The following is a 15,884-nucleotide window of genomic DNA, read 5'->3' as shown; positions in this document are numbered from 1 at the left end:
TGAATTGGTCACATGATAAAAGAGTACACTGTATAAGACTGGTTTCACAAGAGATTATAAACTGACCAATAATACACATGTGCACGGTCACTGTTGGGGGGAAATTAGACAATGTGTTTATAGCAAATACTTCTTAAAGAACAAAATTTCTCATTTCATTTTTATTCCAAAATATGTCATCCAGTGATCTGAAATAGAGCAAAAAAGACTGATTACACATTGCCAAGCATAGTAAATAAGCAATAACTGTTTAACATGAAGGAAAATATTCAGGGAAAAAAGTTTATTTTTTCCCTGATTTGGGCTTATCTTTCTTTGGTGAGTTATACACCAACATTCACAATTGCTTTTCTAAAGCTCACAATCTGAAAGAGTGGTATGGTTGAAGCTAACTCACATCAAACAGAAGTCACTGTTGTGAGACTCCCATCGGTTGTCAGATAATCCATCTGGGTTCTGTAGCATGCTGGGAACAGTCAGAGAGGAGAACGTTCTCTCGAAGTCTCCTGCAAAAGACCTGCTGTAACCAGGGGAGGCATTTTCGGGTAATGGCTGGGATGGTGGCCAATTTCGGAACTGTCTCCAAGGCAGAATGCTACCTCTTTCCCTCTCTTTTATCTTCTCCATACTCAGTGAGTTCACAGTGCTGTCCTCTCAATATCTGTCATACTTGGCTCCTCCTGAAACAGCAGCACAGAAAGCAGAAATTGAGGATGTATCTTGTGATACTCTGTGACTATGTTGGCATCTTTAATTGCTTAGGTCCACAATCAACTCCATCCATTAGTGGCTAGTGAAAACTGCTATAACTGATTACCTGCTTCACTTCAAGTTCAAAAGGCATTCATGAAGAAAAAAGAAAAGAAAAAAAGGGAGAAATCGCTGTATGTTAAATTCACTTATCTACTGAGAGCAGAATTGTTCAAGAAAATTAATACCAATATTTTGTTTCAAGAACAAATGACACAGCAAAAAAAAAAGTGGATGGATAGGCATAGTTTCCTGAAAAAAACATACTAGTGAAAAAAGTGGATGGTGGGAAAAGAGGAGAAAAAAAAAGGAAAGCGATAAGCCAATAGAAACAAGCTAATCTACAGTAAAGAAGGGGGTGGGGGTGGGTGGGTGGCTGGGAGGATCCCAGCTGGCAGATAAAATGATAACAAATTCTTTAAAACAAATAAATGTTGAACAATAAAACAGCAGTATATATAAAAAAAGAAAGATGAGAAGTACACCAAGAGAGAGAGAGAGAGAAAGAGAGAGAAAAGTCATCCAGCTGATGGATCAGACCTTCAGAGACAGTCACTAATGACTGAAGAAATGTTTACAGGAAGTTCAAGCAGATAATTATGGCCTCTGTCCTATCTTCAGTGATAATTGGCCCAATGTGTCACACGTAGTAAAATGCTTAAGTGCTGTAACACAGTATTGCCATAAAATTTGCCTTATTTTTACATTGATTACTAATAAATGAATATGATGCAAGGTAACATGAAAAGTGTTTAATAAACTAGTAATTAAACAAATAAGTCAACATTGTAAATCAGCTGGCTGGTCATGCACTGCATTATTTTTTGCTATAATGCTGCAGGAAATGTGCCAGGAAATACCAGATCACGGGTCAGATCAACATGCTTTCTGATCTGTGTGATGCCTTTCTCAGAGCCCTTGTGCCTGTCTTTGCTGGAACAACCGTGTGACAGGCATCCCCTTCAGTATGACATGGTGGAAGGAGGGAACTGGAAAGGTTAACTAAGTGAGGCTTCATCTTCTTATTTAGATTCCAACTCCAGCATGGACTCCAGACTTGGTGGTGTTAATCTGTTGGGCTTTTGACCAATTCAGCTGGTAACCGGTTCAAGGAACAGACAACCATTGACCTTCAGGACAGGTCGATCTGGACTTCATTCATTTACAGTGGCCAAAGAACTGATGAGACGTCAGAACTCCAAAGTTTGTAAGAAGCTATTTTTGTCCACTTTGGTCTCAAGGATTTCTTTCCTTCTGTTATGGGAAGTGGGAAAGAAGATACCGTCCGTCCTCTTCAAGTTGCATACCAATCCCTCCTGATGAATTCATACCTTCTGAAAAGTGAAGAAGCTCCGCAGTATGTGCCTTGCAAAGACCCACTCAGTATCTTAATGAGTAAGCATTGGATTTGAATAAGTCCGTTTAATCATATTTTAACTGAACTATACACATTGGTTGCTCTTGGATTTGGTTTTGATTTTATATGTCTTTTTTTCAGCCCTGAAATGAACTCTTGCAGTTGGCTGGGCTATAAGCAAAATGATCAGATTATTTTACTTTTTTGTTGTTCATTTTAAATAAACACCTAAACAAAGTCCACAGTATCAACATCAACATAGGTAAATAAATCACCATCAGTAACAAATAAAGTCAAGAATGAAATGACATCAAATGATCAAATTCATAGATACCTAAACAGATAAAGATAAATAAGTAATAAATGAAATTAATAAATTTGTAAAAGAATAATAACAATCACAAACATAAACAATGAATTTATAGAAACAGAAAAAAAAAAAAAAAAATACATGCATATAAAATCAAAATAAACTGTTCCATATAAACATAAAGGCATTCCTGTCTGCATTGTTCTGTAATATCAGTTGTGTTCTATGTGATCAGTGCCCTACTTAGTCAAAAGTGATTCAGAAATGTTGTTCAGTTAAATCCCACACCATGACTCTGAAATGAAAACAGAACAAGACACACTTGCTCAAAAGCACCCATGGACAGCCAATTGAAAAACCCAGCAGCACTGTAAAAAAACCCACCAGAATCAGTGAATGAGCAAGTGGAGTGACAGGGCAGTTCTCAGAAATCACAGCAAACTTGCACAAACACAACAGTGTTGAAGTGTTGAGTGCCCCTACTTCTATCTGTCTTGCCAACACCATGCGTCACTGTCACTGCTGTATCCTGTTATCGCAGGAACTCACACACACACACACACACACACATGCACACACACACACACCACAACTCTGTCCCATTTTATTTTCCGAATGCATGGTGCTCACACTTTTTAAAAAGGGGAACAGGTTTCAATGCAAAATATGTTAATGTACTTAACATTTATTAATTTAAGCAACATGTCACATCTGCTGTTGTAAACTTGTTGTGTTTTACTTTGCTTTTGCTAATAACCACGTTCTCCTTCCACATTTTTTTCAGTTCTTATGTTGGTCTAAATCATCATGCTGTGAAAAATCTGTTACAAAAAAAAAAAAAAAAAAGAAAAAGAAAAAAAAAGTGAATAGACAGTCTACAAATTAGAACAGACACCCTGTCCATAAAAAAAACCTCGCAGCTGCACATCAGTCAATCATTTACTTAACAAAAATTCATTAATTTATCCAGTAACTACTTTTCAACAGCTATTCAATGTATCTATAATGTGTGTGTGTGTGTGTGTGTGTGTGTGTGTGTGTGTGTGTGTGTGTTTTCCATTTCTGCCCCAAGACTAAAACACAGGAAACACTATCCAGAGGGGAAACAAGGTGCCACATGGCCCAAGCAAATAATGTAAAATTTTAACCCAGGCAGTTTCCTCAACTTGCCACAATACACATCATGGTGTGGGTCTGTGCTGTGCTGATTACCTGTACGGAAGCAACACACCACAAGTACAACACATACAGGCATAGAGACCCCTCTGTTTTCTTTTCTTGTTTTTGACCTAAGTGATGTGGTTTCTTGTTTCCTTTTATATTGGAAAGTTTGATATTTGTATACACCAATGTATATGACCATTTTGTTGTCACTTAAATATCTGTTGTTGTCAGCTTTTATTATGTTGTAAGCTACATGCTCAACCATGAGCATTGTCTACATGCATGTTTTGGAGTGAGATCATGATTGAATTTTTGTTTAAATCAATAAATGAAATAAGATTTTCAAAATCAGATTTTTTTCTTGATGATCTATACAAAATTAACTGACCATTCTAAGATATACCTAAAATGCATTAAGAATCTCATTATGCTGTTTGTCAACTTAAATGCATGCATTCCTTGTCAGTCAGTTAACTGGGACATTTGCCAGTGTGAGTGTTGTCTATGAACATGTATACAATATACAATACATTTTATGTTTTGAGGTAAACCAGACATTTGGAATATGTATTAACTCATTTAGTGTCCTGTGCCATACAACTGTAAGACAGTGAACAGGTCTCTCAAGTTTACTTGCCTTCTCAAGAAACATGTCCTGTCATGCTAAGAACCAGGAAGTAATTTGTGTCACAACTCTCCTTAGATAGGCAGAAGCTGATGCAGGAAACATGAACACACACACACACAGACACATGCACACTTTAGAAGTGGAGAGACAGACTGAATAAGGGGGGAAGGGAGAGTAAGGACAGGATAAGGAAAGATGATGGCTGCAGCTGGAGAAAGAATGACTCAGGGATATGTGACTAAGGAAAAATGTCAACTAGGATGGCTTCCCATCCTCATCTATGCACACACACACACACACACACACACACACACATGGAGTGTTGGCTTAGAGGTAGCGCGTCTGACTTGGAAGCGAGAGATTTTGAGCGCACTGGTTTGAATCACATGGGCAAATCACGCGGGCAGTCGTCAGTATTTTCTCCCCTAGTGGTGGTCTAGTCATTTGGATGAGACGATAAACTGAGGTCCCTTGTGCGGCATGCATTTAGCGCATGTAAAAGAACCCATGGCAACAAAAGGGTTGTCCCTGGCTAAATTCTGTAGAAAAATCCACTTTCATAGGAAAACAAAGAAAACAGAAGGCAGAAAAAAAGGGTGGTGCTCTCAATGCAGTGACGTGTTCTCTCTGGGGAGAGCAGCTCAAATTTCACACAGCGAAATCTGTTGTGACAAAAAGAGTAATACAAATACAATATACAAATAATAATATATTTATTCTAATATGCATGGACACACATTTATAAACACATGCCCATATACATGTGTGTAAACACACGCACACACAAACACACACACACAGGGTTAATACATGGTATGATAATATACAATTATACATTTGGGTATCACTGTCAGTATGCATAGAAAAAGAAGACACTGGAAAACACAGCCTTCTTCACAGCACACATACACATGCATTGATGCACACATCAATACACAGAAGATTAATGCAAAAATGGGGTTGGTGGGTTGGGAAGGGGGTTATGGAGGACAGACAGTGGCAGGCACAAAGTGAGAAATCAAGTGACAAATCTGCTCTGTACTGTATTAGCTTTAATAAACTGATTTCTCTCTCTTCTTTTATCAGCTCCACTTCAGATCTCCAGTTCCCTCTCAGTGAATCACTGAGCCACCAAATATGCTAAAGTTCTCGTGCATTGCAAGACACTGGGTTGTACACTTAATGTACAACAGTGCACAGTATTCAACAGTGATCTTCTCTTATAACGGCTGTTGTTCTGTTGGACCCAAGCACTAAAACCCAGTCTGGGCCCTGGATTGATTGAATGCTGTGACTGGGCTTTCATTGTTTTGTTAGAACTTTCCTTTCCCTTTTCTTTGTTAAAACACACACACACACACACACACACACACAAAACAACAACAACAACACACACACACACACACAAAACCCAACCCTTTCTGTTGCGTCTGTGTGTCATTTCTCAGTTTTTTACAGAGCCACCACAATTCACCTTCCGCCAACAGTAATATGCGAAGGTCAAGGTGAAACTGAATGCATGGAATAACATTTCATGGTAACTGACTTATTTTTATGTTACTGACTCATGTCTAAACAGAATAAGTCTTTTTTTTCATGAATTACGCAGAAATTTTCTATAATTACTGCATTTGATATCACATAGGTGTTGAAAGCCTTGTCTTTCTTGTTTTCTCTTTTTTTCTTAGTAGATGGGGGAGCAGGTTATTTTAAGATAAGGAAGTACTTACACAAGTTACAGTTGAAAACTACAACTTAAGTACTGTCTCTACCTCTCTCCCTCTTTTGTATGGCAATGACACATAATTTTATAGCAGGCGAGAAAGAGCAATGACATAAGTTTTTACACTTGAACACCACACATAAAAAACAACAACACAATAGTGGCTTTCCTGACCACAAGGTGGGGGCAGGGCTGGGGTTTCTAATCACACTGAATACTGTAACACAAACTTTAAATTCTTAATAATAATTATCAACCCCCCCCCCCCCCCCCCCACACACACACTTCCCTTTACAAATAAAGGGTTTACAGCACATGAAAATGGGAGATGAAGGGGTGGAGGAGTGGAAGGTAATGGAGTGGCGAAGAAGGTGGGTGACATTTTGAGAGAGCAGCAGTCTCAGACAGGAAGAATGTTAGATACATAGTATGTGTTAAAAATGATAACTGGAGAAACCAAAAGAATAACAGTCTCTTGTGAAATGAAAAGGGATGAATAGGTAAATTTTTCAAATAAATGTAACAATTTCTATTGTTGCTTTGAAAGGAATGATCTGGGAGAGGAACTGGATAGTGTTGTGTCAGTTGTCACAGTTGCAGAAAGTCAAAAGTAGTTCTAAACGCAGGCCAGGACTTTGAGATCAATGCAAAAGTTGTTAAATCTTTATTTAAAAAACTGAATGACAAGAAGGCAATAGGCCCAGACAATAACTGCAGAGGATTACTGAAAACATGTGTCTCTGAAGTGTGTGACATGTAAAATTTTCAACTGGTCTCTCAAGGACTGCTCTGTCCCCAACATCTGGGAAAAATCTACTGTCTGTCCTATCCCCAAAGAAAAGAACCCAACTGCACTAAAAGATTACTACCCTGTTGCCCTGACTTCAGAAGTAATGAAATGCTTTGAAAAAATCGTTCTGAGCCATATATTTTCTTTCACTGAACATCACCTTGACCTTCTTCAGTTTGCTTACAAACCACACTTAAGTACTGATGATGCTATTTTACCTCTCCTTCACAATGCTTTCCTTCATTTAAATAACACAGGATCTTTTGTTCATATTCTTTTTGTTGACTTCTCTTCCACTTTTAACACAATACACAACCTCATCTCCTTGCCCTGAAACTGCTGAGCTTGAATGTTGATTCTTTGGATAGTTAACTTCCTTCTCAGTAGAACTCAGTCTGTCTGTTTTCATTCTGTCCACTCTTCTCTAAACTCTACTTTAACTGGTGCACCCCAAGGCTCAGTGCTGTCCGCTGTCCTATTTACACTATACATGAATGACTGCAGATAGCAACTGACGACACTGAATATGATTATATTAAGTTAATGAGTATTTGGTCTTCTGCATATTTTGAATAGAAATCATTGAATGATATTTTGTCCAGCTTTTTCTCAATGTGGTGCTGGGTGCAATTAAAAATGTGTGTGTGTGTGTGTGTGTGTGTGTGTGTTAGCACGTGCATGCGCGCATGCATACAAGTTTACACTACGTATGTTCTTGAGTACTGTACACTGTGTGTGTGTGTGTGTGTGTGTGTGTGTGCGTGCGTGCGCGCACGTGCGCATTACACATGTATACACACACACACACACACACACACACACACACACATATATATATATATATATATATATATATATATATATGCCAAATTGAATAATTATTAGAATGTGTATATGATTTTATTTCTATGTTTGTATAGTTTTTTGTGTACTGTCCTCCAAATACTTCCTGTGACCCAGGTAAGCTTGCTAATCAAGGCATGCTGTTTTCCAAGGGAAAACACATTTCCAGATAAATATATATGGACAACAGGAAGCAAATAATACCGGGAAAAGACAAGTAATCACACAATGACCAAGTTAAATGACATGAAACTGATGAAAGAGAAAAAGAAAGAAAGAAAGAAACAAATAACATTTTGAATAGTACAGACACAGAACGCAGTACAGAGGCGGACACTGAGCCGGAGGTGACGAAAATCTGCATTTAAAAAATGTTTTTAATGGAAAATATCTATTACAATTCCAAATTTTATAGAAAACAATAAAGGAAACAGTAATTACTAGAAAGAAAGAACACCCAATAAATAAATTTCTCAAAAAACAAACAAAACAACAGCAACAACAACAAAACTACCATCAATTGTCCATAGTCACACAACTGGAAAACGCTTCAGTCTAACCTCTAGCTGGGCTGTCAGTCCCCACCACTGTGCCTGTGTTTGAAAACTGAATGGTGATCTAGCTTCCGCATTTCCCTGAAACTAAGAGCCCTGACAAGAATTACTGCGCACCTCTCCAAATGTAGATCAAGTGGCTGACATCTTGATCACGCAGCTTGTTCGTACCCTCATGTACAACACTGACAAAGCTTGGATTAAGTTCTGAAATGAAACTGAAAAATGGTTTGGTGCTTCACAGTGGGAATTGACAAGAAATACACACACTGCTTGTACTACTGCACAACACAGATGTGCAGCAGCTCTATCCATGATGTAATTACATATGCCTATGCATAACTCTCTGTCTCTGTGTGTGTGTGTGTGTGTGTGTGTGTGTGTGTGTGTGTTTATGAGGTGCATTCTTTTGGTGCTTGTTATTGGCAGATAGTTAAGTACTGGAGCTAATAAACACTGCCTGACAATAATCTAGTGCATAAACTTTTAGTCAAATGCTAAATAAAGGAGTATTGATGTTTTCAATCTGGAACAATTTCTTGTACTTGTTAGTTTCTACATAAAACCAAAAAACCAACAACCTGCTAAGGCACACATTAATCTGTCAATTCAAAACCCAAATGAGCGGCAGCTCTATCTATTGTGTATTATGGAATTACATTAATATATATGCTTTTGCATAACTACACACACACACACACACACATATATATATATATATATATATTGTGTGTGTGTGTGTGTGTGTGTGTGTGTGTGTGTGCATTTATCAAGTGCATTATTTTGGAGTTTGTTTTGGCAGATAGTTTCGTGCATATCATCAGCAGAACAAGACAGGCAAGGCCTTCAAGACTCACTTGTGATAAATAAAGTCCCGTAGCATTAATTACAGAGTAATTCCCCTTTTATACTACCTGCACCAAAACGTTTGCAAAATAAATAAAAATTCCATGATTAGCAAAAGAAGTTCCTGTTTGAACAAAAAATGATAATAATGACTCCTCTTGTTGTGTCAGAATAAGAGGTCAAAGTGCCAAGTTTAGATAATACAAAAAAATATAAATATAACAGTAAATGCAGTTTGCATATAATTAGGCTTCTTTTTTTTTTGTGCCCATCCCAGAGGTGCAATATTGTTTTAAACAAGATGACTGGAAAGAACTGAATTTTTCCTATTTTTATGCCAAATTTGGTGTCAACTGACAAAGTATTTGCAGAGAAAATGTCAATGTTAAAGTTTACCACGGACACACAGACACACGGACACACACACACACACACACACAGACAACCGAACACCGGGTTAAAACAGACTCACTTTGTTTACACAAGTGAGTCAAAAATGTAACATGTACTGGAGCTAATGAACACTGCCTGACAATAATCTAATGCATAAATTCTTAGTCAAATACTAAAGAAAGGTGTATTGATGATCAGTTTCTTGTAGTTGTTAGTTTCTACAAAAAACAACAACAAAACAAAACAAAAAAACAAAACCTGTCCATCTGTTAATCTGTCCATTCAAAAGAGTGGTTTGTTTCTGTTGGTTATATATATTGTAGAAGGAATGCTTACAACTTAGTCAAAATATGACAAAAGCTATAATATATACATATATAGATATATGTATTGTATTGTATTTCTGTTTTTGTCACAACAGATTTCTCTTTGTGAAATTCAGGCTGCTCTCCTCAGGGAGAGTGTCACTACTCTGAGAGTGCCACCCATTTTTTTGTATTTTTTCCTGCGTGCAGTTTTATTTTTTTTCCTATCGAAGTGGATTTTTCTACAGAATTTTGCCAGGAACAACCCTTTCGTTGCCGTGGGTTCTTTTGCGTGCGTTAAGTGCATGCTGCACACAGGACCTCGGTTTATTGTCTCATCCGAATGACTAGTGTCCAGACCACCACTCAAGATCTAGTGGAGGGAGAGAAAATATCGGCAGCTGAGCCGTGATTTGAACCAGCGTGCTCAGATTCTCTTGCTTCCTAGGCGGATGCGTCACCTCTAGACCATCACTCCACATTATTATAATGTGTATATGATTCTATTTCTATGTTTGAATATTTTTTTGTGTACTGTCCTCCAAAATACTTCCTGTGACCCACGTAAGCTTGCTTATCAAGACATGCTGTTTTCCAAGGGAAAAACACATTTCCAGATAAATATATGTGGACAACAGGAAGAAAAACAAAACTGGGAAAAGACAAGTAAACATACAATGACCAAGTCAAATGACATGATATGTGTGTGTGTGTGTGTGTGTGTGTGTGTGTGTGTTTGTACACATATTTATACATAAATGATGATGTGTGCATGTTTATATATATATGTGAATATTCATGTATTCATATCATATATTTAACACCGACGAGTGCTGTAAGTCAGCTGCGTATTTTGGTTTCTTTCTTGTACGTGAACATTTTTTTGTGTGAAAGGACCTTCCTTGCAAGCTTTTTCTTTTTCAAAGAAAAAATGATTTGTTTGATCATAAGTGCATTTTATTGTTCAACTGCAACAGTTTAAGGCTTAGAAGTTAGCACACATAATAATAAACAAATAAAAGGTGGCTTGGTTTTACTTCTGTTCCTAAGGCTTTTTGAGTTATTGAACATTTCCCGCCAAATCCACATACATTATTTTGAGCAAACTCACTCCTGGAAACTAAGCAGCCAATGAAGTATGGTGAAAAGAATGTAAAAGTAAAATCTAAGGCCATGTTAAAAGACTATTAATTTAATGAGAAACCGAGGAAACTAGTTCACGAAGAACAACAAAAATATAAGTAAATAATTAAAGATACTTCAGTATCCAGTCACTAACCAGCTCTAAAATAACACATTTACGGAACCAATCACAGATTCAGTGGTATAGATCATACACACAACATGCAAAAATGGATTGAAGCAAAGAAATTATTAATATACATACAGACAGTTATGCATGAACCCGTACACAAAACAACACTTTCATAGAATTCTACATATAACAGTCATCAAAATGAGAAGTGAATTTAAGCAGATAAATTTCAATATACACAGATTATGAGTTTTGCAAAAACCCATTCACACAGTGCTGAACTTACCAATCTTATCAAAGCAACTTAATGCTAGTAGTGTATCAAAAAAGAACTTTGCTTCCACAGAATGGTAGGAAAGCTTAGAAGTGCAAGCTCCAGCCTGTTGGTTCATGGAAAAAAAACATCTATATACCCAACAGATCCACTGATGGTGGTATGACCTGGACCCTAAAATAGCACTGGGAATTCAGCTCTTACATGTAAGAAAACTACTGGTTCCACTGGTTTACAGTGAACCGTGTGTTAATTTGTAAACAGTGTCATTAGTTGACAGTGAACTGTGTGTTAATTTGTTAACAGTGTGTGTGTGTGTGTGTGTGTGTGTGTGTGTGTGTGCATGTGCGTGTGTGTGTGTGTGTGTGTGTGTGTGATACCATATCATGTATGTGTCAGTGTGTGAGTGATAGGTGTCAGTACTGTGTGTGTGTGTGTGTGTGTGTGTGTGCGTGTGCACTTTTTTGTGTGAATACACATGCATATCATAAATTCTATAAGAGAAAAGTTAACACTTTGCTGAATTTTGAAACCAAGAAATCAACTTTTTAAAAACAAAAGAGAATCATATATACATATGTTTGTGCAAATGCAAAGCTACTGCAAAATGCATACATGGATCCCCACATACAAATGTGAGACACATACACAGATGTGCAAATGCACAGTTACTGCAAAATAAACATATGCCCACACACAAACTCAGACACACACAGAGACATACATGTATATATACGAGCGCACTTAGGGGAATATGTACATTTCTTCATTGATATCAATTATCATTCATCTGTTTTCATGACATCTTCCTTAAGTGTTTTTTCTCTCTAATTGTTCATGTCTTAATTTCATTTTAATAATACACAAAATTATATATATTATACATACACCCCCCCTCCTTGCTCAATAATCAGAACCTTCACTCCGAGTGCCAAGTAATAAATAGTTTAAATTAAACAGACACTGACAATTGTTTCAAGTTCAATAAAAACAACAACAACAACCCAAAACATTTGGCCCCAGTTTGTGCATGGACTGGAAGACAACAACAGCAAAAAAAACAACAACCCCCCCCCAAAAAAAAACAAAAAACACCTACTAAAAGCCAACATTACACAGAATGAAAAGTCATCACAGCTTCACACACAACTATCATTATCAAGATTATCAAGACAGATTTGTGAAAAACAACTGCAGAGCAGCAACAATGAAGCATTCAACATTACCAGTCACAAAATGAATAAATTTAGCTAAATGTAGATGAAGCATTAAATTGCCAGCAGACAGCTTGCTGCACAGATTGATTTAAACTGACAACGGATACTTCAGTAAGAACAAAACAAGATGATAAGATTTAGGGAGTGTGCAGTGAATACAAAATTTTCTGTTGTGTTTAAAAGCTGCAATCAAAAACCCCTTCTCCCTGACTTCCTGCCACACCCCTTTCTTCTCCCTCCCCCAACCATCCTGTGAACCCCCTCTATCCCCATCTTTGATCCTTCTGGGCTCTTGTCTTCAAGTACAGCAGAACCATCAGAATATTGAAGTTGTCAGAATAATGGAAGAACAAAAAGTATCCTTGCTCCACTCATCTTGAAAATGACTTTGCAAAGGTGGTTGGGGGAAAAAAAGAAAGAAAAAAAAAGGGTGGGTGGTGGCAGAGGGAAGCATTGACTAACTTTAGACAGATTCAGTTTCAGAACTGTCCTTTTCTCTCTCTCTCTCTCTTTTTTTTTTTTTTTTTTTTTTTTTTGAAGGTCCTCTGTAATGCCCAGGATGAACCATATTATTTTAATCTGGAGGACATCAGAATGCACTCACAATGACATGTCATGTTTGGGGCTCCTGAAAGATGAAGGGAAATTCAAAATGTTTGCACAGCAAAAACTTTAAACTCTTATCATAACCCAAGCCTTATCTGGCGAATAACTCACTGCAAAAACTTCTTCAACTTGACATAACTTGAACAGCAACATCTCCTGAGCAAAGATGCAAGGAAGATCAAGATATGTACACTGCGTGGTTATATTGAGCTTCAATGTTATACACAGCATTGTCTGGCAGCTACAAACTAACAAAAGCCAAATGTTCGCGTTGACAAATTCAAGGTTCCTCGTCCTCAGTGTGGCAGATCTGTGACAGTCTTCTTTTACACCCACTATGAGAAAAGGGCCCTTCCAAAAAGCAAACAACAGAACGAAAACTGCAAACATGAAAAGTAATTATTTCTTTAATTTAGTTTAAAATGAATCTATTTTATAATTAAAAAAAAACAAACCCACAAAACAAAACAAAAACAACAACAAAAAAACAAAACAAAACGGTTACGAGGTGGAGAATGGTAGATGACATAAACAGATGTGCAGGCGCATGTAATCATGTAACTGTTATCAGTGCGATTCAAATGCAGAGCGACTTGTAAAATCGCTGGTCTGGTCAAAGCATGTCAACGATGTCCTTCACACCAGCAACCTTATAACACGATGACGCACACGATCAGACATTCCAACCCCAGGCTGAACCTGGCTGTTGTTTTGAGCTGATCATACGAAACACTACCACACGATACCAGCAAAAAGGATCCAGACTTACTTCCCAAACACTTGCGACACACTCTTGTGTGTCGGTCGATGGCATCAGTGTCGATTCAAACGCATTGTGTGATGATCCAATTGTCTGATCACCAATATAAATGAGTGTTCTGCACTGCAACCTGTTGGCTTAAAACATAACATGCAGGCTGTTCCTTGCGCAGGACAGTCTGACTCATGTGGGTCAAGCGGAAATATATGCCTTCACAGCCAGTCTACTCGATGGTAGTTTCGTATCTGTACAACGTACAAACGAAACTAGACAAACATTAATTTTTACGAAGGCTGGACCAAATGTATACCAGTTGGTTTTTTTTTTCATGAGTGACAAAACCCAGTTGGTTTCATTTTTTGGAGAATCAAGTCTCACAGACTGAAGAAAAGAAAAACGACAACAACCCAACTTCCCTCGATCTATCAGTTAGTGCCTGTCTAGTCTTTCGGATGAGACGATAAACCGAGGTCCCGTGTGCAGCACGCACTTGGCGCACTGAAAAAGAACCCATGGCAACGAGAGTGTTGTCCTCTAGCGAAATTACGTAAAATGAAATCCACTTTCATAGGTACACAAATATGTAAGCATGCACTCAAGGCCTGACTAAGCGCGTTGGGTTATGCTGCTGGTCAGGCATCTATCTGCTCGACAGATGTGGTGTAGCGTGTATGGATTTGTCCGAACGCAGTGACGCCTCCTTGAGAAAGTGAAACTGAAACTGAAACTAGCTGCCAGTCCAGCCGGCTTTACATGTTGATCTCACTGAGTGTCTCTCTGTGTCTACCCGCGTATATTTTTGACTAGCCATCTGCCTGCTCATCTGTCCGTCTGGTAAAAGATAGAACGCAGTGAATGAAAGATACAAATTTAAAGCCGTGGTCTTTGTAGATCTGGTAACATCGTCTCTGAATTTTCTGGCCTTACTGGGAATCCGACAGGCCGGACAGAAAGCTCGTTTCAGAAAACCCCGTGGCTCCACATAGACCCAGTGAATGCCACAATATATCAAGCCGAAAGGACACTTTTAAAAATATTATTTGTATATTTATTCTAACACGAACTGACAACTGAGTTTTAAGTTTAATTGAAGATTGCCCCGCCGGCTGGACCGGACTGAAGTCAGTGCGCCGTGGAAAGCCGCGACCGTCGGTGACACTACGGAACGACGGACTTAGTTCGGCTGTATCGTATTTCACATGTATGTAATTTAATGCCAAATATGTCATTGTTAAGCATTTTGTTACATTGGTTTGGCGTGTAGGTTGGAAATGTCATGGCGATAATGTTCAAGAGAAAATATCAGTCACCTTCTGTCAGCGGTGTAAGGGAGTGAGGTGGGCCGGTCGCGGCCGGGCCCGGCCGGGCGGGGCACTGACATACTCAGTACAGTAATACTGGACAAGAAAGCCCCCCAAAACAACTTGACAAAAAACAAAAAAACAAAAACAAAACAAACTGGCAATACAAAAAACAAAAAAACTTGCGTTTGGCTAGCGGGTAGGCCAATGTATGGCACTGGTGCTCAGTAGTGTCAGGAGGATCGTCAGTCACAGTGGGTGTTGAATTGTGTGCAGTGGAATTGGCCCGGGGATTCAATAGTATAGTGTGAGAGGTGTAAATGAGTATAGAAGTTGGAACACAAAAAGAAGTCGGCGAAAATTAACAAGCTAACTCGATCGTATCTCGAACATGTTTCACGATGATTGCACACCAGGCTCTGAGCACTTGATGTTCGGTACCCATCCGGCCGCGCCCAACCCGGGCGGAGAGTATGAATCGGGAATGAAAGAATGAATGAAAAACTATCGAATACAATGATGAAGTAAAAGTAGAGTGTAATGAAGAGGAATGTGAATACGTTGGTCACGTTGTGCCTGATCTCCGGCAGTGACTCAGTGGAGTGCCACTTCCTGTCCGGGCGGAACCCATCAGATGGCGCGGTAATGACACCATCCGAGTGTCTCGCTAAGACCGGAGTGAACTGAATATAACACCACTTCACTGTTCACAATGGTGCGCATGACATACTGCATACCCCCAGCACTATCCCGTTCAGTTCACTCACACACACACACACTGACGCACACACTCTCTCCCCCTCCCCTC

The 15,884-nt window shown here is 38.5% G+C and overlaps 1 protein-coding gene across 4 annotated transcripts in view; it reads right to left on the bottom strand.

Annotated features, from left to right (window-relative positions):
• LOC143302358 (uncharacterized) overlaps window positions 1–13,952 on the bottom strand; it is a 44,928-nt gene extending 30,976 nt beyond the window's left edge. The window contains exons 1-2 of one of the 4 annotated variants that reach the window (XM_076617003.1): window positions 13,785–13,952; window positions 398–680 (exon numbers count right to left, since the gene is read on the bottom strand). In XM_076617003.1, the coding sequence (XP_076473118.1) occupies window positions 398–627 (230 nt within the window). In that variant the 5' untranslated portion in view covers window positions 628–680; window positions 13,785–13,952. Of the gene's footprint in view, window positions 1–397; window positions 681–2,739; window positions 2,758–8,125; window positions 8,228–11,204; window positions 11,308–13,784 lie in introns of those variants that run through there. The other 3 variants (XM_076617011.1, XM_076578421.1, XM_076578430.1) reach the window with 3 other exon arrangements.
• Window positions 13,953–15,884: the final 1,932 nt, after the last annotated feature.

The sequence above is a fragment of the Babylonia areolata genome, chromosome 2, assembly GCF_041734735.1.
Source record: "Babylonia areolata isolate BAREFJ2019XMU chromosome 2, ASM4173473v1, whole genome shotgun sequence".
Lineage (NCBI taxonomy): Eukaryota > Metazoa > Mollusca > Gastropoda > Neogastropoda > Buccinidae > Babylonia > Babylonia areolata.
This window is presented reverse-complemented; position numbering and strand designations above follow the sequence as displayed.